The sequence below is a fragment of the Dromiciops gliroides genome, chromosome 1 (genome assembly GCF_019393635.1).
Source record: "Dromiciops gliroides isolate mDroGli1 chromosome 1, mDroGli1.pri, whole genome shotgun sequence".
Taxonomy (NCBI): Eukaryota; Metazoa; Chordata; class Mammalia; order Microbiotheria; family Microbiotheriidae; genus Dromiciops; species Dromiciops gliroides.
In genome coordinates this window covers 630,380,767-630,404,654 of record NC_057861.1, presented here as the reverse complement: position 1 = coordinate 630,404,654, position 23,888 = coordinate 630,380,767, and the positions used below count along the sequence as shown (strand labels likewise).

The following is a 23,888-nucleotide window of genomic DNA, read 5'->3' as shown; positions in this document are numbered from 1 at the left end:
AACAAGGAACCCCCCCCCCCTCGCTCTTCTCATCCCTTCTCCTCAAGCCCAGGACCAAGGAAGAACAAAGGACCCTTGTTTCTCCCTCCTCCATAAGGTGGGAATTAGGGATCCAAATTTTTCCCTGAGGTGCCTGGCTCATGGAATGAGGCATTCCCCAGGGGGCTCCTCACCAGCTTCTCCAGCTGCCGATAGGTGATGCCAAACAGATCAACCTTCACAATGCTGTGGAGGGAAAGATGGACCGAGCTGAGGCAGGAAGAAAGACACTTAGTATTCTGCTCCTCAGCTCTGATGTACCTTGATGTGAGCTGGCGGGGGGGGGGGGGGGGGGGGGGGGGGGGGTAGAGGCACCGTATCCTGTCCTTCCTCATGCAGGAGACATGAATGAAGAGCCACTCTACTATTCCCCTGCCCTCTGGGAATAAACTCTCTGGGCCTCCTCAGGCCTCCATAGGGAAGGGACCCTGACACCAACTTACTGTTGTCGCCTTGCAAGTCACTGAATCATAGTCTTGAAGATCATTGGGCCCAGCTCTATCCTTTGACAGGGAGTAGTGTCTGACATTTATATCACACATTATTAGGGTTCTCCAAGCACATTCCATACATTCTCTCATTTGAGCCCCACACTAGCCCTGTGAACCAGCTACTTCAAGAATGATTAGCTCCATTTCACAAATGAGAAAACAGGTTAAGAGAAATGTGGTGGGGGCAGCTAGGTGGCTCAGTGGATAAAGCCCTGGTCCTGGATTCAGGAGTACCTGAGTTCAAATCCAGCCTCAGACACTTGACACTTACTAGCTGTGTGGCCCTGGGCAAGTCACTTAACCCCAATTGCCTCACTAAAAAAAAAACAAAAAAGAGAGATGTGGTGACTTGCCCAAAGTCCCACCTATAGATGTGACACAGCCAGGATTTGAAGATGGGAAGGTCTTCTAATTCCAAACCTAGCAGTCTTTTTTTTTTTTTCCAAACGGGGCAATGGGGTTAAGTGACTTGCCCAGGGTCACACAGCTAGTAAGTGTCAAGTGTCTGAGGCCGGATTTGAACTCAGGAACTCCTGAATCCAGGGCTGGTGCTTTATCCACTGTGCCACCTAGCCGCCTCTAAACCTAGCAGTCTTAACACCAGAAAGTATAGTTATTGCCTAACATAGTATATGTTGCTTCACTTATCTGGGCTTCAGTGTCTTCCTCTCTCCCAGGGATGGGGGTCTATGTGCATCAAATGAGAGTGGACAGAGCTTTGTAAAGTGAGGTTTTGTATGTTGGAGGGGTAGTGAGTTCTATTTGGAAGGAGTGTCCTTGGTGAGTGTGTATGTGTGTGTGTGTGTGTGTGTGTGTGTGTGTGTGTGTGTGTGTGTACCCTCTGTTCATTCCTTCTCTGTTTACCCCTTTCTGTCCCCTCACTTCCACCCCATCTCCTCTCCTTCCTCACCTGACAAAGAGCTTCCCATACACACTGTGGCTGGCCTGTAAGTCGTCATAGACAGCATCTGCCAGGCCGATAAGTCCAGGGAGACAGTCTAGCCCAGCCTGCAATAAAAGGTCATTCTCACTGCCCTTGGTTGAGGCCAGGACACAGGCACACATGTGTGTGGGCACACACAGACACACACACACAGAATATACAGAAATATTCCTACACGTGTCTATAAACACATACTCTTATAAACTCATGGAGAAGAATACAACCCAACACCCTTGGGCCTTGTCTTTGAGAAATGACCCTCCAACCCAGTCCCCAGACTGGACTCTACCTTTCCCAGGGAGATCCGGCTTCTCTGGAGTCTTTCATACCAGTCCTGAGTTCCTTTCTGAAACAGAAACCAAGATGTGGCTTCAAAGTGTCTGATTTGCCCCTCAGAGCACATAAAGGGAGGTCATTTAGGGTGTCTAGGCCTGGTTCAGTAGACTCCTCCAAGTGTATGAACGGGAGGAATGAGAAGCTTGTGGAAAAACTCCTATCCCTCCTTAGCTTAAGGAAGCTGCGTATTGCAGAACTAGGGTGGAGTTACTGGGGCTTTGTCTCAGGGCACCAACCTGTAGGGTTGGTAGAAATGTAACATGTGCTCCTCTGACAGAATGAAAGCCACTGTAGGAAACAGTTTTTTCTCCCACTCAACTGAATTTCTCTTAATTACCTCTTAATTATTTTTTTTTCACATCAGGAATTACATAGTTTTCAGGCTGAGGGTGGTTTCATGCTGCTTGCCCTAAGATTTGAATTTTGCTAATTGTCCCAAGTGTGAAAATGGTTTATTGGAATACTGAGTGTATAATGACACATGAATGTGGCTGGAGGGTCTGAGCTAAAGCATCCCCTGAGACACAGTAGGATCTGGGAAGCTAAGCTGGATGTGCAGGGCCTACTGGCCCCAATTCAGGAGGCTCAGCTGCACCAGGAGAAGGGAAGACCACCCTGGGGCCCTTTGGAGCTTGGGAGGAGCTGAGAGTGGGTAAAAGCAGAGACCCTGGTGAGAGTGGGGGATGTGGGAGAGAGAAAGGATGAGAAGAAGATGGGAGGAGAGGGGAGGACATGGGAGGGATGTCACCAAAGGGGTCCAGGAGTCACATCTACCTTCAGGGCTGTGGCAATGTCCACGTGTAGCTCATTCTGGAATGGGCAGATCATGCGGAAAGGCTGGAGGCTGTGGATCTGACTAAGACACCTAGGGTTGGGGGAAGACATAGGGAGGAAGCCTTGATCCATCCACTACCATAATGAAGTTTTTCAAACTCAAAAAAAAATAGTTCCCCCACATAACCCAGCCATCCAAAAAGGGCTCAGTGAATCTCCTGAAACTGGGATGATCAATTCTGGATTATTCCAGAACCCTCCTACTCTATCCCCATCCCTCATCCCTTCACTGAGACCTCATCACCTCAGTGACCCCCCTCATCCTCTTCCAGACCCTTAAATCCCTCCGCGAGCCCCCATCCCTCTCATTGAGCTCCCTTTCTCCTCACTGATTCCCCACCCATTACCCCATCCCAGTCACTAATCCTTCATCCCTCTCAGTTTTTTTTCTTCTTTTGGAAACTGGGTCTCCCTGTTCTTCCCCAGCCTGGAAATCCCCAGCAGCCACTCCCCACCCTGGTCTCACTACTGATGGGGTCGTAGGATGTTTGATTGGCTTTTTTTCCAACCTGGGTCAATGGTGGTACCCTTCCTCTCACGGGGGCTCACCATATTGGTGCTAGACTTAGTGAGCATGCCCCAGCCCCCAGCCCCCAGCCCAGCCCAGCCCAGTCCACCTTAGAAGGAACTCAAGGCGGCTGATGGCATTGCTGTTGGTCACAGGGAACAGCTCTCGGAGCTGTCTCAGCAGCAGGAGGGCGTGCTCCACAAAGGAGATGAAGCTGTTGGCCAAACTCTCTTCCTACAGGGGAGACCAGGGCCAGAATGCAGGTGGAGGCCATGCAGGAGAAGCAGCCTCCCTGCCTCCCTCTGCAGTCCTGTCCAAAGGACTCATGTAACAGGGCACACAAGAGGCCCAGAGCGGGAGTCCCTGACTTTTTAGCTCCCAGGTGAGTTCAGCCCCAGCACCAACAAACCTATGGGGGAGTGGGAGCATACCCGTGTACATAAATACACACAGACTCTGTGCCCTCCCTCAAACATGGGCCTTGGGGCCCCTTTCTCCAGCCAGAAGCTGCTGGTGGTCCCTGCTGAGCCCCCTCTCTGGCTCTCCCACCAATCTCCTCCCTGCCCTGACACATGCGAGGCCCACTCACTCACCTGTTCTTTAGGTAATGCAGCTGTTGCTTCCCCCCACTGTTCCTGGATGGTTCCCAAGAGCTCCAGAAGGTAGCAATAATCCAAGCTACAAGCCTGGTGGTGCTGGCTGCTGGCCTGCCAGTGTCTATGCACCCCGCCCCCCCAAGCCAGGCAGCCCATCAGCACAGGCCTTACCCCGGCCTCCTGCTGCATGCTGACTCCCCCTGTATCCCCCCCACCTCCACCCCCAGCCCTGTTCTCTCCACACCTATTTCTTCCGCTTCCTTCCTTCCCTTTCTCAATCCTATAATCTGCCCCCTTCCCCTCTGGCGTCTCCGTGCATCTCTGCTCATTGTCTGGCTCCAGATGATGCTTGTCCCCCCACCCTCAGTGTTCCTTGCTATCTGTCTGTGACCTTAATCTATACGTCTCCACCCATCTCCCTCCATTGCCCATCATTGGCTCCTAAAGGCCAGGCCTGGAGTTGCTTCTCCGTTTAGCAGTGGCAGGGAAAAATCTCTGGGTCTCTAACCACTCTGAGAAGGCAGGACCAAGACTCACATCATGGCCAGCTGCAGAGCCGAGAGGTCTGTCTGGGTCCCATGGTGAGAAAGAATAGTGACCGCCGGCCCGCTCAGTTCTCCTTTCCAGCTGTAGGCTTCCGGCTGCCGAGGCAAGGGCCCGACATTGTGATGGGACTGGTAGGAATGGGCCAGAGGGGAGAAGGCCCCTGATATGCTCCAGAAAGCCTTCTTTTTTTTTTTTTTTATGAGGCAATTGGGGTTAAGTGACTTGCCCAGGGTCATACAGCTAGTAAGTGTCAAGTGTTTGAGGCTAGATTTGAACTCAGGTCCTTCTGAATCCAGGGCTGGTGCTCTATCCACTGCACCACCTAGCTGCCCCCAGAAAGCCTTCTAATGCTAATCCCCCTGAGGATGCTCAGCCCCCTGTCTCCTCTGCCCTGTGGCAGCCCAACTGTTGGGCTGCTAGCTTCAGATCCTAACTCCAACACTTACTAGTGCTGACACTTTGCGTGACTCATTAACTTCTCTGAGACTGTTTTCTCATCTATAAAACGGGAATAATAATACTCATATTTCCAATCTCAGAAGATAATTATGAGCAAAGTGGTTTATGAACATTAATGCCCTATAGAAACGGGTGTTATTGTCTAAAACAGAATCCTTTGCAAGGTTTGAAAATTATACTGCTGTGTGTAACTATCTGCTGTAACTCAATTGGCTTAATTTATTACAGAAGAAGTACCTGTGATCCATAGAGTAGCATGCTCTGGCATCAAAATCAGAGCATTTAGAAAATGTCATATTAAAAAGTGTCACTCAGGGGCAGCTAGGTGGCGCAGTGGATAAAGCACCAGCCCTGGATTCAGGAGGACCTGAGTTCAAATCTGACCTCAGACACTTGACATTTACTAGCTGTGTGACCCTGGGCAAGTCACTTAACCCTCATTGTCCCACAAAAAAAAAAAAATTTTTTTTTAAATCACTCATCGCCCCTCTCTGTGCTGCTCCCTACCTGGGTAGCTTCTGCCTTGCCTAGCCCTCGTTGCTTTGGGCCTGAGCATACCAGGATACACTCTCTTGTGGTGCTTTGTATCTCATATATTTGAGTCTCACTTCTCCCACCAGACTGAGTCTCCTGAGGGGCAAGGACTGTGCCCCTCCCCCTCCCACCACATACACACACTAGGCACCCAGGGAACTTATTACAGATATATTCCTTGACCTCATTGCCCCCCACCCCTCCCCCGACTGCAGGACCCAGGGAGAGAGAGAGAGAGGGGAGCAGGAGGGGTTGGGACCTCAGACTCAGGCTGAAGCCTTTACTTCCCTCCGCCCCTTCCAGCCCCCTGCCGAGAGAAGCACCAGGTCCCTTCGCCCTACCTGGTCCTGGCCATGCTCAAACATAAGCAATTGGCTGAGGAGCAGTCCGTGCACTTGGAAGCCTGACATCCTCCGACTCATGCTGGTGTCTCTCTAAAATAGAAGTCCATATCGTTTGCCCACTGGCCCATCACCCAGAGCGGCCCAGTGCCCCTTCCCCAACATTCCTTCTAGCCCAAGCACTGGCCTCTACTAGCATGATATCCTTCCACCAACACCCAAACCCTTCTTCCCATTAGCCTTACCCCCTTCCTGGTTCCCTAGTTGTACCACACTTACACACACACACACACACACACACACACACACACACACACACACACACACACAGAGCAACTCAGATCATGTCATGGGGAGAACCTAGATTATATCATAGTAACTCCAGGTAGGAAATGCATCCTCCTTTTGACCTCAGGTGCCACAGGAGTATTCCCAGAGGGAAGAAAACAGGAAAAGGGAAAGTTGTGATAAAAAAAGGAGAAGGGGAGAATGGGAAAGGGATGGAGTAAGAATAAAGGGGTAAGTGGGAGAGGAGAAGGAAGATGGGGAAAAAGAGGGGAAAGAAAAGAGGGAGAGGCAACGGGTAAAAGTGGAGGAGAGAAGCATAGGGAAGGAGAGGGAAGAGAAAGGAGACAGAGGAGGAAGGAGATAGAGGCAGGAGAGAGGGCCAAGAAAGCAGGTGGAAGGAAAAGAGAATTCACCGAGTCCTAACAGAAAAACCATGAACCTTGAGAATTTTGTTTTCCCATGGCTGTTGATGCCACAGTGGGAACTTTCTGGATCCTAGCCCAGGAGTAGGGCTCCCCGCCTACTCTAACAGGGTGAGTGGAGAGGAAAGGCTGCTACCTGCGTGGTGATCAGCTTGAGGATGAGGTGGCAGTCTCCTTGGACACGGGAAGAGCTTGACCGAGGCTCCAGCTTGAACCACTTGTCCAAGCCAGTCACGGGGATCTCCTGCAGAAAGAAAGAAGCGTGCCCCATCTCTACTGCCTGCTGGCATTGGTCTGCAAGAAAAAAAATCCTCTGCACTTCTCTGCAAACAAGAGTGACCTAATGGACGTGTCCAGAATCCTAGACTCTGTTTAGTGCCAGAAGAACCTTTACAAGTGCTCCAGGCTTGAGCCCTCACTTGAGAGGGAAGGACATCACACTCAGGTTTCAACATTTTGGTCAGTGCCTTGAGTGAAGGCAGAAAAGACTCGCTTATCCAATGTGTATCTGATAGTAGGCTGGGAAGGATAGCTAGATTTAGACAGGTTAGAAAGATGGGCTGAATCTAGTGAAAAAAAAATAACATCATGTGGATAAATGTATAGTTCTGATGAGGTGGCTAGATGGCTCAGTGGATAGGGCACTGGGTCTGGAGTCCTAAAGATCTGAGTTCAAATTCTGCTTCAGATACTTATTAGCTGTGTGACCCTGGGCAAGTCACTTACAAGCCTTAATCCACTGGAGAAGGAAATGGCAAACCACTCTGGCAGGAAGGGCTATGAAAAGTCACAAGCCTCACTTTCTCCTCCAGAGCCATTTGGGGCCAGTGGCAGGATAGATTACTTCTAATTTATCCTAGAAATACACATTTATATGTACGTATATGTATGTAAATACACACGTATATATGTGTATATGTGTGTGTGGAGAGGGAGAGAGAGAGAGAGAGAGGTCTTGTGTGTACATGGTTGTTTGCATGTTGTCTTCCCAACTGGACCATGATCTCCTGGACAGCAAGGACAGTCTCATCTTCCTTTGTGTCCAAAGTGCTTAGCACACAGTAGGAACTTAATCAATGCTTGTTGACTTGACTAAAATGGTCTCTGCAACTTTCCTTCACTGTTCCTGATCCTGTCTTTTGGGGCCACTTGTAACAAGCCTCATCCTTCCTCCATGTGACTCCCCTTCAAACTTGAAGACAGTGATGGCATCCCTCCTAAGCACTCGGGCTTATAGCTAGATGTTCTTAGGCCCTCCCGCCCATATGCACCCATCATGGTCTCCAGGCCCCCTGCCATCCTGACTGCCTCTTCTCCATGTACTCCAGACCATCTATGTCCTTCCAAAGGGGGCATCCAGAACAGAGCACGGGACTCCAGATGTGGCCTGACCAAGAAAGAACACAGCTGGACGACTCTCTCTCTGGTTTGGGAAACTATGCCTCTCAAGGCAGCCTGGAATATTAGTAACTATTTTTACCCCAATTCAAATATTTATGAAGTATCTCCTATGGGAAGAGCACTGTGCTAAGGAGTTAGGGAAAGAAACAAAGTTTAAGATAGACATTATCCCTGCCCTTGTGGAGCCTGGGGCAGCTGGGTGGTGCAGTGGATAAAGTGCTGGGCCTGGAGTCAGGAAGACTCATCTTCCTGAGTTCAAATCTGGCCTCAGACCCTTACTAGCTGTGAGACCCTGGGCAAGTCACTTAACCCTGTTTGTCTCATTTCCTCATCTGTAAATTCAACTGGAGAAGAAAATGGCAAACCACTCTATTATCTTTGCCAAGAAAACCCCAAATGGGGTCACAAAGAGTCAGACATGACAACAACAACAACAACATGGAGCTTACAACATAGGATGAGTATGACAACACAAATAACTACCATATAAAATATGGTAATGGGAGAGCAGCTAGGTGGCGCAGTGGATAAAGCACTGGCCCTGGATTCAGGAGGACCTGAGTTCAAATTTGGCCTCAGACACTTGACACTTACTAGCAGTGTGACCCTGGGCAAGTCACTTAACCCTCACTGCCCCACAAAAAAAAATAAAATAAAATGGTAATGTTATAGGGTTAGTGACCTCCATACATGTCTTCTCTATTACCATTAGCCTTTTCTAACATCTATCTTTCCCACCACCCCTTGTCACATGGTTAGCACTATCAACAGATGAGCAGGCTATCCCTTTATTTACCCAAACTGCCTTGTATTTAAAACTACTTTGTGTATATGTCCCAAAAGTCTCAGTGCAGTTTTGAGCCCACTAGATGACTACTTTCAGGACACCCTGTATTTGTATTTATTCACTTCAAATTTATGCTGTATTTCTCTATGCACTGATTGTCTTCCCTATTAGAACATAAGCTCTCTTACATCCTAGAAGTAGTGTTGTTTTCATTCTTTAGACTTGTATCTCCAGTACCTGGCAATGACTGGCATACAGTTGGCTTTAAATAAATGCTTGTGGTGATTGACTGCCATTCTGATGACTCATATAATGGGCTTCTAGTATACTAGGAAACCTCTCCCACCCCCAATTCCTTTTGATAGGAACCACTGTCTCATTAGGCCTCCTCCAACCTGATATACACATGGAGTTGATGTTTTTAGTTCAACAATTTTTTTGACTGGACTTGTGATTTTATAAACCCATCATATTTCATTTTATGCCAGTTGGCTCATATGCATATCTTCTGGGTTCTTGCTTTTATTATCCATCCTGTTAATCACACTTCATCCCTTATCCATCCTAGAATCACACTCTCCTCTAGAACTCATTCTCCCTAAGGAATTCTGAGGATGTTGAAAATGATCTTTACATGTAACTGGGGAAAAAATAAAATACTATTAAAATACTATTAGCGGGGCAGCTAGGTGGTGCAGTGGATAGAGCACCAGCCCTGGATTCAGGAGGACCTGAGTTCAAATCCAGCCTCAGACACTTGACACGTACTAGCTGTGTGACCCTGGGCAAGTCACTTAACCTTCATTGCCCCACCAAAAAAAAAAAATACTATTATCGGGGCAGTGGATTCAGGAGGACCTCAGTTCAAATCCAGCCTCAGACACTTAACACTTACTAGCTGTGTGACCTTGGGCAAATCACTTAACCCCAATTGCCTCACCAAAAAAAAACCCCCACTATTAGCTATCTCTCCCAATTTGTTGTCATCCTGTAACTTTGATAACTGTTATTTATTTAAGCCTTCAGCAAAGTGGTTTATAAAATGTTCATCAGCACAGGGCTCAGGACAGAGTGCTACAGCCATCACTAGAGAGGTTCTTCCCCTGAGCTGATAGCGAGTAATGGCTTCTGCCAGCTCCCCTCTCTTCAGGAAGGGAAGTTGCAGGTAGCAGTTGGAGGAACGAAAGTGGTTTTCTCTTTACTCACTCGAATGGGGATGTTGAGGCAGCCCAGGAAGTCATCAGCATTGTCTTCTGAGGCTCCTGCCGTCCCATTAGCCCGGGCCGATTTGACAATCTGTTTGAAATACCTGTAGGAAGAAAAAGAGAATGGGAGATCCCTGAAAACCTCAAATTCCCCAGTAATAGCTCCTACCTCCTACTCCCTACTATTTAGGTGGTTTTTTTTTAATCTCAAAAGTATTTTATTATTTTCCAGTTATATGTAAAGATAGTGTTCAACATTTGTTGGGTTTTTTTGTTTGTTTGATTTTTTCTCCAGGGAAATGAGGGTTAAGTGACTTGCCCAGGGTCACACAGTTAGTGTCAAGTGTCTGAGGCCAGATTTGAACTCAGGTCCTCCTGAATCCAGGGCTGGTGCTTTATTCACTGTGCCACCTAGCTGCCCCTCAACATTTGTTTTTATAAGATTTTGAGTTCCAAATTTTTTCTCCCTTCCTTCCTTCCCTCCCCAAGACAGAAAGCAATCTGATATAGGTTATATATGCACAATCACATTAAACATATTTCTGCATTTAGTCATGTTGTGAAAGAATCAGAACAAAAGGGGGAAAATCTCAAAAAAGAAAAACAAAACAAAGCAAAAGTAGAAACAGTAGGGTTCAATCTACATTCAGATTGCACAGTTCTTTTTTTCTGGACATGGAGAGCATTTTCCATCATGAGTCCTTTGGAATTGTCTTGGATCATTGTATTGCTGAGAAGAGCTAAGTCTATCACAGTTGATCATCACACAATGTTGCTGTTATTGTGTACAATGTTTTCCTGGTTCTGCTCACTTCACTCAGCATCAGTCCACTTAAGTCTTTCCAAGTTTTTCTAGGGGTTTTTAAAAACTTTTTTTTCCCTCCCTACTATTTAGAAGAAGGCTGTCATTAGCTGATTCCTCTGTACTTTCCCCAGGGGCCCTATGCTAGCTGTGGCCTGAAGCAGGAGGAGAGTTTGGCAAAGAATCAGGAAGCTTGAGGCCCACACACTCCATGGACCAACCCATCATCCATAAGTGTAGCCCTTTCTCACATGCAGCTTCACGCTGGAGACTCTTTGGTTGTCTTCCTTCCTCATCTCCCCCAACCAGCTTCTCACCTTTTCTGGGAGACTGAGCCAAAGCTGAACCTGAGCTTGTGAATCAGAAATTAAGGAGCGGGGAGCCTCAAAAAGGTCTTCCCTGACCACCACAGCCCCCGAGGATTCCTCCCCATCTCTAAGCTCCTAAGCCCCATAGTTTACCTGTGATTCAAGGCTGTCATGCAGTGTTACATCCCACCTACAAGTCACATTTCAGTCATGTGACTTGGCTGTCCACAATTAGCCTGTGAGCTCCATCAGGGACAGAATGCATGTTTTCTCATTCTTCTCTTCCTTGTCCTTCTCCCATAGCCTTAGCCCAAGGGAGGGCAGAGTAGCATTTCCAAAGCCCAGGGGATTGGGCTGGGGTGGCATGAAGGTTACTAGCTTATTAGCTCTCTTCCACCCTCCCTCATCTCACCCCCATTCCACCATTTTTCTCTGGCCACAATGGTATGTGTCTGCTGTCTGTACCTGCCCATTCCTTTGAAGCCAATCACTTCATTCAGTTTTTTGCAGGCCTCAGCCACAGAGACATCATCATCGTGGTCCCTGAAAGACACAGGAGACCCGGTTTGTGGGCCATAGACCTCAACCAGCCAACCATAAGCCCAGCCAGAAGATTTTGCCCTACCTACCATATATCCAGGTGCAGCTGGTCATTGGAGGCATCGTCTATTTCACTGCCAGAGAGAAAAAGACCACCCTCTGCTCAGGCATGGCCAGAGGAGGGATTGTTCTCCCCAGCCCATCCCTGAAGCAGATTCCCAGGAATAGCCCTGAACCCTAAACTGTCTCATACTGTGTCTTTCTTTGCTTTCTATGGTGCAGTGGAATGACTACAGGTTGGGAATCAGAAGCTTGGTAGAATGAAAAGAATGCTAGACTTGGGATCAAAGGGCCTGGGTTCAAATCCTGAATCTGCTGTGTGACCTTGGACAAGTCACTTGACTTTTTAGGATCTCAGTTTCCTTACCTGTGAAAGAACAGGGTTAGACTAGATGTCAACTTTGAATCCTACCATCCATGAACTCTCTGTGCAGTCTTGGGTAAATCATGTCCTCCTCTCTGGGCCTCATTTCTAAAATAGGGATAATAGTTCCCTCCCTGCTTTGCTGATTGGGCTGTTGGGAGGATCGAATGAGATAATGAATGAGAAAGTTCTGTCCAAATCTGAGATTCCTCATGAGAACCCAGGACAGTTAGGAAATCAGGAGACCTGGGTCTAGTCCAGCCTTTGCCATTAAATTGCTGGGTGATAAAATGCAAATTGCTGTCCTGGGAAAACTCTTATTTTCCTGATCTGTAAAATGGAGATAATTGCTAGGGCTTGGCTGTTCTAGCCATCGGTTCCCGGACTTTTCCTCTCATATCTATGTGCTTTGCATGACCGGGTGTTAAGGTGGTCAGCTGTCCAGCTAATCCAGGTCCAAGGCCAGGGCCCTGTTTCTGGCCACGAGGGCTGAGCTGCCCCTCATCCTACAGTTGGCTTGTCCTTACAATAGGAAGTGCTCATTCCAGACGGGGTTCAGGGTGCTGTTCTTGACCTCGGTGACCTGGATGTACTTGGCTGGGAGCACATCTCGAGCGCTGTTGCGTTTCTCCACCTTCTCTTTTCGCTTTCGAAAGCTGAATTTCCTCTCCTTCTTTTCCCCCTGTTCTCGAGGGCTCTGGCCAATCAGGATGCCCAACATGCAGTACGGGTCACTGAAGCCTGGGGAGACAAGGTCCTGTTATCCCTTGCCTGCTGCCCATCCCAATCCCGGCACTCAGGCCTCAGGCCAGCCTCAGACGTCTCTTAAGGTCTGCTGGAGGATTTCAAACTACTTTAGGCATCAACACAGGAATATCCAAGAGGGAAAAGATTCCCCCAACCTAACAAGCAAAGGCCATGACCAGAAACCCATTGCAGGAGCTAGGTCTACCCCAATCCCTATAATATGTTCCTGCTCTCTGTTTTCAATTTCTCCCTCTCCACCCACACCCATAGAAATCGGGAGTCAAAGAAGCCCCAGCTTTGGTGAACACCCTCCAGAGGTCATCCCGTCCAGTCCCCTGCCCCTGGGGAGGATTCTCTCCCACCAAGCCCTAACCATCCCAGTTGCTAGATGACAATCTACCAGTACCACTTCAGTCACTTTTGTCTGAGGACAAGGTAGCAGTTTCCTAGAACTATAAATCAATCAGGTTCAATCCCACTAGGGGGTTGGCCCCTGGCCTCAACAGCAAGTCAGGAGAAATGTGCTTATGATTAGCACCCCAGCTCAAGTCCAACTCCCCCTGATCAGGGCCAGGGCCAGGCAGGCCTGCTTCTCCTTCTCTCCCCAGGAGAAATACAAGGCATGTAAGAAGGTGGAAATCCAGGAATCCAGCTACCAAACCAAGCTGGAGGGTTGAGAGCTGAAGGACAGAAACCACTCACCATTGGCGTCCTTGGCTAGGAGGTTCTTGGCCCGCACAACGGTGACTTTCAAAGAGTATGCCGGAGGCTGAGAGAGTAGAAATGGGCCAGTGACTGGCAAGTCCTTAAGCCCCCGGCTTGGGCCAGGTGCCCGAGGGAAGGCACCTCCAGCAGTGAGGGTCTGCATGGCTCAGGAATGAGCCACTGGGAACTCCTGGGAGTGTTTGAGAGGGAGAGCAGGAAGCCAATCCTAGTAGGTGATTACCAAAGGTCCCCCTCCCTTCCATTCTGCTATCAACTCTTTGCTGATCCCCATGGGACTAAAAGGGACTCCAGAACACCAGATGAGAAAAGGAAAAGGAGCTAGGATTGGGGGGAGATTGTGGTTGGCAGAGGGGGTTCAAGAACCAGTTCAAAAACCTTGAAAATGAATGGGCTGGGCAGCTAGGTGGTGCAGTGGATAAAGCAGTGGCCCTGGATTCAGGAGGACCTGAGTTCAAATCCTACCTCAGACACTTGACACTTGCTAACTGTGTGACCCTGGGCAAGTCACTTAACCCTCATTGCCCCCCAAAAAAGAATGGGCTAGAATGATGGGCATGGGATCCCACAACATCCTCCCCTACCCAAGGCCCCTCTTATTACCTTGGCCTCCTTCACTCGATGCAGGGCTGCCTCCAGTTCAGAAGAGCTCATACCAAACACCTGAGGTTGTGGGGCAGAAAATGGAAGGGCTCACTAGCCTACCTCAGGTGATGGGGATGCCATACAGGGCTCCAGGGAGCCATTTGGTTATCAGACCAACTGACCACTGTGTGTCAGATTCATCGCCTGATGAATCTGGTTTCTCCATCTCCCCCCTCCCCCCTTAATATAAAACCATTTGAGATATGGGGGAGGAACAATGAGGACCTGATGCCTCATTCAGGCCCACAAAGGGGATTTCCCCCAAATTGTGAGACCAAACACAGCCCCATATCCTGGGGAAAGGGCAGAGGACTGACTTCACGAGCATGCTCAGCCCCTTGGCCCAGAGAGGAGGACTAACTCCCCTAATTCCCCTGCCCTTCCCAACAAGTGCAATATTGGCATTTCTGCAAGACTCAGATCAGAGGATGCAAAACGGTTAGGGTCTGCTCAAGTTTCAGGAGCTCCATGCTTACCAATAATAATACCAACTCACACTTTTATGGTACCCTAAGGTACACAAAGTGCTTTCCTCACAACAACCCTGTGAGGTAGGGAGTGCAAGTATTATTATCTCCATTTTACAGATGAAGAAACTGAGGCCCAGAGAGGTAAAGTGATTTGCGTGAGGTCACAAAGCAGGGAAATGTCATAGCCTAGATTCGAACCCAGGTTTTCTTAGCCCTCATCATATCTATATCCATATCCATCACATTGTTATAAAAGAATTGAGTGTGTTTTTTATAATGTCTCCCTACTGGACTTCCAGTGCAGTGCTCTTTACACAACACCACACAGCCTCAAACTCCAGAAGTGTGACCAATGTTTGATAAACAATGTAACTTAAAAAAAAAATAAATGAATTTAGATTTGAAAAAGGAGGGATGTTCTCCTGGACTGGTATGTGTCCTGGCCTACCTGAAGGCAGGGGGGATGGTCCAGATGGTCCCCCCAGGGTCAGTTCCTACCTGGGGAGTCTTATAACAGTGACATCCTGTTGGGATTACAACCACAGGAAGTGAGTGACAGACAACCTTCTGAGGCACTCAACTCCCACATCCAGCAAACAAGCATGCCTTGCCTTGCCTTGCCTTGCCAGAGCCCCTGACCACTGGCAACAGATTGTCTTACCCTATGGAGCTATGTAGAGTCTCTCAAAGGATAGACTCTTTAACTTACCCTTCAACCCTATGCTATGGAGCTTCAGGAGAAATACTGTAGCCAAACCTCAGGCTCCTAGGGACTGGATTCTCCCAGAAGGGAGGAAATTTATAGAGATGTCACTTTTAATTTCCAAGAATCTTTACCCCCCCCCTCCCAACTGTGCCTCTCAAATCCTCATCTCCAACTGGCTTTAACTGGGGAGGTTATCAAGAACCTCTATGGGCATAGAGGGAATTAGAATCATATTCTCCCCTAGAACTCACTCTCCCTAAGGAATTCTGAGGATGTTGAAAACTATCTTTACATTTAACTGGAAAAAAATAAAATACTATTAAGATTGGGGAGAAAAAGAATTCTGAGGTTTTTTTTCCCCATTGGGTCTCACATAGAGAATCTGTTCAAGTGGGTGGGTCATGGGATATTGGTGGGGGGATACTTAGACCCTAATCAAGGCACCAGAATTCTCATCCCAGTTGACTACCTCAGTACTCTTGGATAAGTAGCATTCTCTATCTCTCTTCCCTTTCCAGCCAAACTCCTACATTGGAAATCTCTAAGTCCTCTCTCATTCTCTTTGGAACCCTTGGTAACCTGTCTTCTGACTTTGTCATTCAACCAAAACTGCCTTCTCCAAAGTTACCAATGATTTCTGGATTTCCTCAATCCTCACCCTTCTTCATTTCTCTGTAGCATTTAACACTCTTGACCATTCTTTCCTCCTGGTGACTCTCTTGGCTTGGGGTCTCCATGGCGCTGCTATCTCTTTTGGTCTTCCTCTTATTTATCTGATGGCTCCTTCTCATGGTTGGGCCATTGTCCATGTCATGCCCCTAACTCTTAGCATATTATAAGACTTAGTCCTAGGCCCTTTTTTCTTTTCCTTCACTTGGTGATCTCATCAGCTTCCATGGGCTCAATTATCATCTCTTTGCAGATGATTCATATCTATATATCCAGACCTAGTTTATCTCCTATGTTATCATCTATCTGCATTATACACATACACACATATACAACACACATCTACATATCCCAAAAGCAAAATAGAACTCATAATCTTTCCCTCCCCAAAACCAATATCTCTGCCCCCCTCCTTTTTTTTCCTAGCAGGGGCATCTCTAACCATCCAATTACCAGGTTCACAGCTTTGGTATCATTCTTACCTCCTCACCCTACCTCACTCCACATATCCAATCAGTTGCCAGATCTTGTCATTTCCACTTCTGTGACATCTATTATAACCATTCCCTTCTCTCCACTCACAGACCCTACTCTGGTGTTGACTCTCTTCTCACCTCTCACCAGGACTCAGCCTCCTAACTGAGCTCCCTGCCTCAAGTCTCTACCTGCTCCAAACAATCCTCCATAGAATCACCGAAGTGAAGGTTCTAAAATGCAGGCTTAACCAGGTCACTCTTCTACTCAGTAAACTTCAGTGGTTCCCTATCATCTCCAGGATCAAATATAAATGCCTCTGTTTGAGGCATTTCAAGTTCTTTACACCCTCCCCCTTCCTACCTTCTACATATTACTCCCCTCCCTGCACCCAACACCCCACTCATACTAGTCATCTTCCTTTTCCTCATATACCCACTCTATTTTATACTGCCTCCCCCCCCCCCCACCATGTTAGAAATGCTGTCTCCCTTCTCAACTCCACTTTTTGGAATCCCTGATTTCCTTCAAGACTAAGCCATGTTCTGCATGTGGTCTCTCTTAGTCCTCTTCCTCTTCTCCCCCACAAGGTCGCCTTGCATCAAGGATTTTGTTTGTTGTTGTTGGGTTTTTTTTTTGTTTGTTTTGTTTGTTTGTTTCTCTTTGTTCCTTTTCCAATGGGGATGGAGGAGGTGGAAGGAAGAGAAAAACAAATACTTGTTAAATCAGGGGGCAAAAGTTACCTTGTATCTGCCTCATCTGTATTTTGTATCCACCTCCTATCTACATGCCATTGTCTCTTCAGTTAGATTCTAAGCTTCCTGAGGGCAGGAATTATTTTACTTTTGCTTTTAAATGACCAGCATTTAGCACAGTGTCTTAAGTGTAAGCACATAGTATATGCTTAATAAGTAACTGTTAACCAGAGAAAGTAATTAAATGGCACCTTTTTTGCATGAAGCCTTTCTTTATTCCCTGCTTCTACTGCTATTGAGTTTCCCCAACAACAAAATCCCCTTATATTTATTTGGTCAAACATCCTGCCTATACTTGATACATGTAGAATGCCTCCCTTGATAAAATGGAAACTTCCTGAGGGCAGAGTCTGTCTTGCCTTTGTATTTGTAGTCCCAGTACCTAACCTAATGCCTACACGTAGTAGGTGCTTAACAGGTGCTTGTGTGATTGAGTGAAGTCATAGCCTTGCCAGACCTGAGTCTAGAACATCTTTGAAAGATCTTCCAGTCCTCCCCTTCTATGGTTTCTAGAACTGGGCAAAGAAGGTGAACAAAGTTTTTGTTCCCCCAAACTGGCTCCCTCCAGTAGGGGTAAGAAGTATTTGTGATGCAGTGAGAAAAAAGAAGAGGAAGAAGAGGAGGAAGAAGAAAAGATGAGGGAGAAGAGGGAGAAGACTGAACTAGGGACCCTGAGACCTGAGTTCTAATCCTAAACTATGACACTATGCTTTGTGTCCTTGGGCAAGTCACTTTTCCACACTGGGCCTCGGTTTTTTCACCTGACCAATGGAGGGGCTGAGACTACATGATGTCTAAAGTCCCTTCCAGCTCTTATGACTTTATAGCATGAAGTGGGAAGGAAACTTTTGGCATGAACTGGTTAGCCTCAACACCAGACTCTCCCATCCATCCTCCAAGGGGCCTTTGGGCCCAATTTCTGAAACAAGCAGGGAAATGAGGGTGGAGATGGGAATGAGTGTCTAGGCTCCTTGGAGCCTGCTCCTGCTGATTTAGGGAAAGGATGAATAGCTTCTTGGAGCAGGCTTCCCAGGACCTGGGTAACCAGTTTTAGGGGCTAAACCCTCTATTCTCACAACCTTAAGCACTTGGATGGGGAAGAGGGGCTTTACTTACCTTAACAGATCCCGCTGTAGAGCAAGAGTTCAAACAGAAAACGGCAAAAGAAGACAGCAGACAGTTTAAAAAAAAATACACATTTACAACAAGACTCCCAAGCTCAACACACAGACATGACACAGACAGTAGAGCCACAGAAAAGCAGTGTGTCTGTGGCAGTGGGGGAGAGGGGCCTGAGCCCAGACTGGGCTGATACATAAGGACTCAGGAGACCACAGTCTGACACATTTCCCTCTCATATTCCCTGTCCACTGCCTTGTGATAGGAGGTCCAGAAAACAGGTCTTTTGTCTATACTTGGCAGCACACTGAGTGACCTTGGGGGGAGTAGTGGGAAGGTCAGCTTAGGCAGCCAGACAGACTTAGGGACCAGTGACTATGGATATGTGTACAACCATGGACATTACCATCACCTAGTAAATAGCAAACATAGCAGACATGAGGACAAACAGGACAGATGACTAGACTCCAGAGACAGAGGCTGATCAGGGGATGGCTAAGACCATTCTCTCTCTTCCCTTCCTTCCTTCCTTCCTTCTTTCCATCACTCTCTCTCCATCCCTTTCTCTCTCCCCCCACTCGTGCTGGCCTGGCATCTTAACTGTCTATCAATCTACTCTGATGGCCAAGGACTGGTGCCCATCTCAAGGGCAGGTACTTATGAGGCACTAGCTCCTGTCCTCCCTGGAGGAGCCTCTCGATACAGGCATCCTAAATGGAGCTGATTTCTGATATTTGCTGGTTGAATCCAAGGCCAACCAAAACCTAAGCAAACTTCCTACAGGGCAGACAAATGCACCCCTCCGTTCCCAAGGTAGAACCCCTCTGACCTGCTGCTCACTGGAAGGCACCCTGAGGACCAGGATAGACCAAGAAATGGGATCAACATGTAAGGAAGCCCCTCCCTCAGAGACTTCCCCCTTTTCAAGAGGTTCCCTGGGTCAGGACTGGAAGGAAGGTGGTATCCAGGGGATCCCTCCTCCCCACTTACCTTCTGAAGATAGTCAAAGAGTTCATCGTCACTGGCCACATGATCTGGGGATGCCACCCCCGATCGGTAGCATACAGTGTACAGGGCTTCCTCGAAGAGCATTTCCATCTGTTATGTATATGGGGATTGGGGTGAGGAATTATTCTGTCTCTTGTCCACCCCCCACCCCCGGGCAGCAGGATGCATCTAGACTGGGAATACCAGACACCCAGCCCGCCAAGACCAGGGGACTCAAGCACCCCAACCTGTGCTGAGGGGAGCAGACCTGGCCCTCCTTCCCATACCCGGGGTGTCCAGGGAAGAGTTAGGGAGAAGGACATGATCTGCTCTCTCCATTACCTCTTTCTTGGTTGGCATCAGGCTTTCGGCAGCGTGGCCAGGGCCCAGGGGCTCCCTAGGAGGAGGGGCACTGCTGTGTAAGACACCCTGCAAGGAAGATGGGGACCAATTGCTATGGGTTCTTCCAAAGAGGAAAGAGCAGAGAACTGGGAGGGGTGGGAAGGGAAAGTAGGCAGAGCCTTTTCAGTTCCCAGGACCTTAGCTCCCTGGGTATATGGGGAGAAGGGTTAAGGTATTGCCTCCTTCTTGCCATTTCCACCATTAACCTCTTTTTCCAACTGTTGTGTCCAAAATGGGGAGGGGGAGGGTAGAGGTAGGAAGGTGTTAGTGGGGCAAAAGGACTTCATTTCATCAACCCCCCCCAACAGGAAGCAGTTGTCTCCCCAGACTCTCAGTGGCCACCCCCTGGCACATGGGGCAAGGGTGACTTTCTGCAATTGGGTCATACTGGAGCAGGGATCCTTAACCTCTCTCATGTTATGGGTCTCTTTGGCAATGTACTGATACCTCGAGAACCCTTCTCAGAATAAAGCTTTTAAATGCATAGAATAAAATGCATAGGATTTGAAAGGAAACCAACTAGTTCTCAAAATTTCAAAAACAACAACAAGGTTCAGGCACCCTGAGCTAAGAACCTCTACATCAGAGGACCCAGAAGGCCAGAGCTGGACATGTGGGTTACCACTCCATGAGCAGCTGGATTCAGGAGTCTCAGGCTTTCACCACTGGAAACCTCTGGTGCTGTTCAGCCCTGGGCTCTATGACTGGCTACACAGAGCCAACACAAAGCCTTTGGGATGTTTAAAGAGCAACCAAGCGTCCACTTTCTCCTGTCCAGTACAATCCATGAGGACTTCTGGCCAGAGCTCCCCACGGGGAAATAACTGTCTAGAGAGTGCCAGGGTGGACAGGCACCGGAGCTTCCAAACCCTTTTGCCACCTGCCTCCCTTACCTCCAGCCGCCCCAAACGCTGCCTAGTTTCCTTCTTCTTCAGAATCAATTTCATCCTTGAAAAGAAGTCACCATCATCTCCTTCCTCCCTAGAGGATGACAGAGGCAGGGAGGTTGAGACTGAATCTGCCACACAGACAGTAGCTCTGGGGTCTGGCTCAACAAATCCCAGCAGGTGCATGCCTATCCCCAGTTCCAGCCATCATCCTTCATCAATAATAATCCCAAGAATAACTATTTCAACAATAGCTCCACATTTCTTTTCTTTTCTTTTTTTTTTGGCAGGGCAATGGGGGTTAAGTGACTCGCCCAGGGTTACACAGCTAGTAAGTGTCAAATGTCTGAGGCCGGATTTGAACTCAGGTCCTCCTGACTCCAGGGCCAGTGCTCTATCCACTGCACCACTTAGCTGCCCTAAATAGACCCACATTTCAATGGTACTTTGAGGTTTACAAGGCACTTTCCAGACAACATCCTATAAGGAAGGTAAAGTGATTATTATTACCCCCATTTTACAGTTTCAGAAAGCTGATGCTCCAAAAAGTTAAATGACTTGCCTAGGATCACACAGCCAGAAAAGAGAAGAGCCAGGATTCAGGCCCGAGCCTTCTGACTCCAGGTCCAACTCTTTCCATTAACCCGCACTGCCCAGAAGATGGGCCTCCATTTCCTCATGTGTCAAATGGAGAGACTGTATCTGCCCTGGCTGCCTCCCAAGGCTGTCCTGAGATGATGGAGTTGAAAGGAAAATGACCAGGGGAAAACAAACATGCTTTTTATCAGATATGTTGGTCAGGTCCTTTGATCTCCTCCAGTTCTATTAGTGGTGCAAGGACCAAGCAGCCCCCAGCTCCAGGATCAGCTTCAGCAGCCCGGGGGGCTTTGCCTTCTGGAAGATCACACTATCATAGAACTCCATAAGATCACAGAGGGGAGTTAAGGGAATAGGGAGGAAGCTCCTTTTGTCCCACAAGGGAATCAACTTGTCCAGAGTCTGTGGGATTTGAACTCAGATCTCTTGCCTCCAAAACTTGTGTTCTTCCTGTTATCTCACGATGTGTCTTACAAAGTGCTGTTTCTGGGAATAAACTGCCTTTCTGGTTTTCGGGGCCTTACTGGTGTTTCCAATCATCCCTCTTACTTTTGTATCTACCTGGTGTTTGCATGGACTTGCTACCCTTCACCCCGCTCTTGCCCACCTCATTTCTAGATGGATAGATTGAGTTCCAGAGAAGTACAGTGACTTGTCCAGAGTCACACAGGAACCAGCAATCACGCAAGGGGTGTGTGTGTGTGTGTGTGTGTGTGTGTGTGTGTGTGTGTGTGTGTGTGTGTGTGTGTGTGAATTAGGGGCCTTGATCCCTTTCCATTGATCAGTTTATCTGTGATCATCACCCAGTAAAATGAGAAGAGGCCAGAGATCCCAGGTTGATGGGGCTCAATCAGCAAAGCCAGCTGGTGGAATAGGTCCCTAGCAAACTGCCACCCCCACTATTTCTAGGAGATGACATTTTCACCTGGGCATGGAAACGGTGCCCTGCTCTGACACATTGTGGCAAGAAGACATTCGACAGCACTAGCTGGCTTTCTGACTAGATATCTAAAAATGTGAGCAACATCTCATCTGAGGCCTCACTTCTGGAACTGAATGAGAGGAAGTGTACTCATGGAGAGGAATGAGGCTTTGGGGGGGGCAGGATAAAGGAGAAAAGAGGACTCTGGGAAGGGGATGGGAGAGGGACTTAGTGCCAGCCCATGACTCCCACCCCTTCCTTCTGTTTATGGAAAAAAATAAAAAGCCAGTGAAGAAAACAGGACATGTGGAGGGAGTGGGGAGGAGGAGAAGAAAATGTGTGACCTCAACCTCTCTTTTCTGTTGCACTCCTTCTCAACAATACTCAAACCTTTTGAAGTGGGCTGCTTAGGAAACAGAGCTGATTTGAATTCCCTGATTGGATTTCAAGAAGACTGAACATCTCTCATCAATGTGCAGCCGGGAGAGGTCAGCCAGCTTCTTTTGTACTCCCCAGATACAAAAGAAGAAATGGGAAAAGGTGAAAGGAACAAAAAATGATTTTTGTCTGAAGAGTAGAAGTGGCTGGGGTGGGGGTGTGTGTGGGGGAAGAGGGTCAGAATGGGCCTCAAGGCTATGAAAGCTCCTCAGAGAACAAGATAGTGAGCAGTTGTTCAGTCCTCCTGAGGAAGAATCAAAGAGAAAATGGGTTTAAAACTGCAGCAGAGTTTTTGCTACAGCAAAAACCTGAAAACCATAAGGGGGTACCCATCTATTGGGGAATGGATGAATGAAATTAGGCCCTATGAGTGTAATGGAATATGATTCTGCTAAAGAAATGATGAAAGGGACGGTTTGGAGGAAACCTGGGATGACTTGTATGAAATGATGCAAAAAGAAGTGAGCAGAACCAGGAGGATAACGCATACAGTGATGACAGCATTGTAAAGGAAAACAAACTTTGAAAGACTTGAAAATTCCAACCAATGCAATGACAACTATGATTCTAGAAGAGAGTGGATAGAGTCTGCTACCCTTACACATACAAAAGACAAAAGATGGAGAAAGACATTTTATTTCCAATTTGGGAAATTGCTTTGACTATGTATATTTGTTATGTGGGTTTTCATTTTCTTCTTCTGTGGTGGGGAGGAGAGGTTGGAGAGGGGGGGGAAGAGAGAGAGAGAGAGAGAGAGAGAGAGAGAGAGAGAGAGAGAGAGAGAGAGAGAGAGAGAGAGAGAGAGAGAATGAATGAGAATATATGCTTATTCTTAAAATTTTAATTTCAGAAAAACTGTAGAGGGAGAGAGAGAGATTTAGGGTAAATATAAGGAAGAACTTCCTTTTAATGAAAACTGTTGGAGTTTGCATTGGATGAGCCAGAGAGGGAGTAGACTCAGGCTTTTGATGGAGTGAATGGAATGGAGAAGGCATTGATTCCTAATTGTCTACAATAAGAAAAGGATGGCTTGGAGTACAATCCTACACCCATCTCCAGTGCAAGGAGTCTCAGAGGTAATCCACAGCAACATCTACATTTTTGTAGAGAAGAAACCAAGGACCAGAGAGAATCAAAGGATCTGACACCTCTTTCTTCACATTGTAGAACTGACAGGCTTTACAGCTCCTGTTGAGGTAGACTCTTAACCTAGGCACACATTGTGCCTAGGTGGTCTTGGTGGGTACAAAAATAGCTCTCCAGAAGGAAGAGATGCCCAGAACATCACAGAGCTGACATTTCATCTTCCTTCTAAAAAGGCCAGGTTGGCTTTGCTGACTTGCTACCAGGGTACAGTTGTTGCTGTCAAAGCCAGAGTTAAAAAAATGAAGCTTCCTCCCCAGGGTCCCATCCCTCCTGCCGCAGCTGAGGGAGAATGTGGGGGAGTCTGGGAGCACAGAGGGATGCAGAAGAGCAGGAGGTCCTCTAAGGAAATGGGTCTAGCACCCACATAATTCTCAAGGCATCTTAATGATAAAATAAT

General features: G+C 47.7%; 1 protein-coding gene across 2 annotated transcripts in view; it reads right to left on the bottom strand.

Annotated features, from left to right (window-relative positions):
* Positions 1 to 23,888, bottom strand: part of BAIAP3 (BAI1 associated protein 3) — an 80,167-nt gene that overhangs the window by 8,457 nt on the left and 47,822 nt on the right. Inside the window, exons 3-20 of one of the 2 annotated variants that reach the window (XM_043969368.1) lie at positions 20,395 to 20,482; positions 19,442 to 19,528; positions 19,103 to 19,210; positions 13,878 to 13,937; positions 13,254 to 13,320; positions 12,332 to 12,545; positions 11,470 to 11,514; positions 11,306 to 11,383; positions 9,732 to 9,834; positions 6,474 to 6,581; positions 5,628 to 5,720; positions 4,285 to 4,388; positions 3,745 to 3,868; positions 3,261 to 3,385; positions 2,584 to 2,674; positions 1,763 to 1,819; positions 1,441 to 1,538; positions 174 to 225 (exon numbers count right to left, since the gene is read on the bottom strand). In XM_043969368.1, the coding sequence (XP_043825303.1) occupies positions 174 to 225; positions 1,441 to 1,538; positions 1,763 to 1,819; positions 2,584 to 2,674; positions 3,261 to 3,385; positions 3,745 to 3,868; positions 4,285 to 4,388; positions 5,628 to 5,720; positions 6,474 to 6,581; positions 9,732 to 9,834; positions 11,306 to 11,383; positions 11,470 to 11,514; positions 12,332 to 12,545; positions 13,254 to 13,320; positions 13,878 to 13,937; positions 19,103 to 19,210; positions 19,442 to 19,528; positions 20,395 to 20,482 (1,702 nt within the window). Of the gene's footprint in view, positions 1 to 173; positions 250 to 1,440; positions 1,539 to 1,762; positions 1,820 to 2,583; positions 2,675 to 3,260; positions 3,386 to 3,744; positions 3,869 to 4,284; positions 4,389 to 5,627; positions 5,721 to 6,473; positions 6,582 to 9,731; positions 9,835 to 11,305; positions 11,384 to 11,469; positions 11,515 to 12,331; positions 12,546 to 13,253; positions 13,321 to 13,877; positions 13,938 to 19,102; positions 19,211 to 19,441; positions 19,529 to 20,394; positions 20,483 to 23,888 lie in introns of both variants that reach the window. The other variant, XM_043969361.1, reaches the window with a different exon arrangement.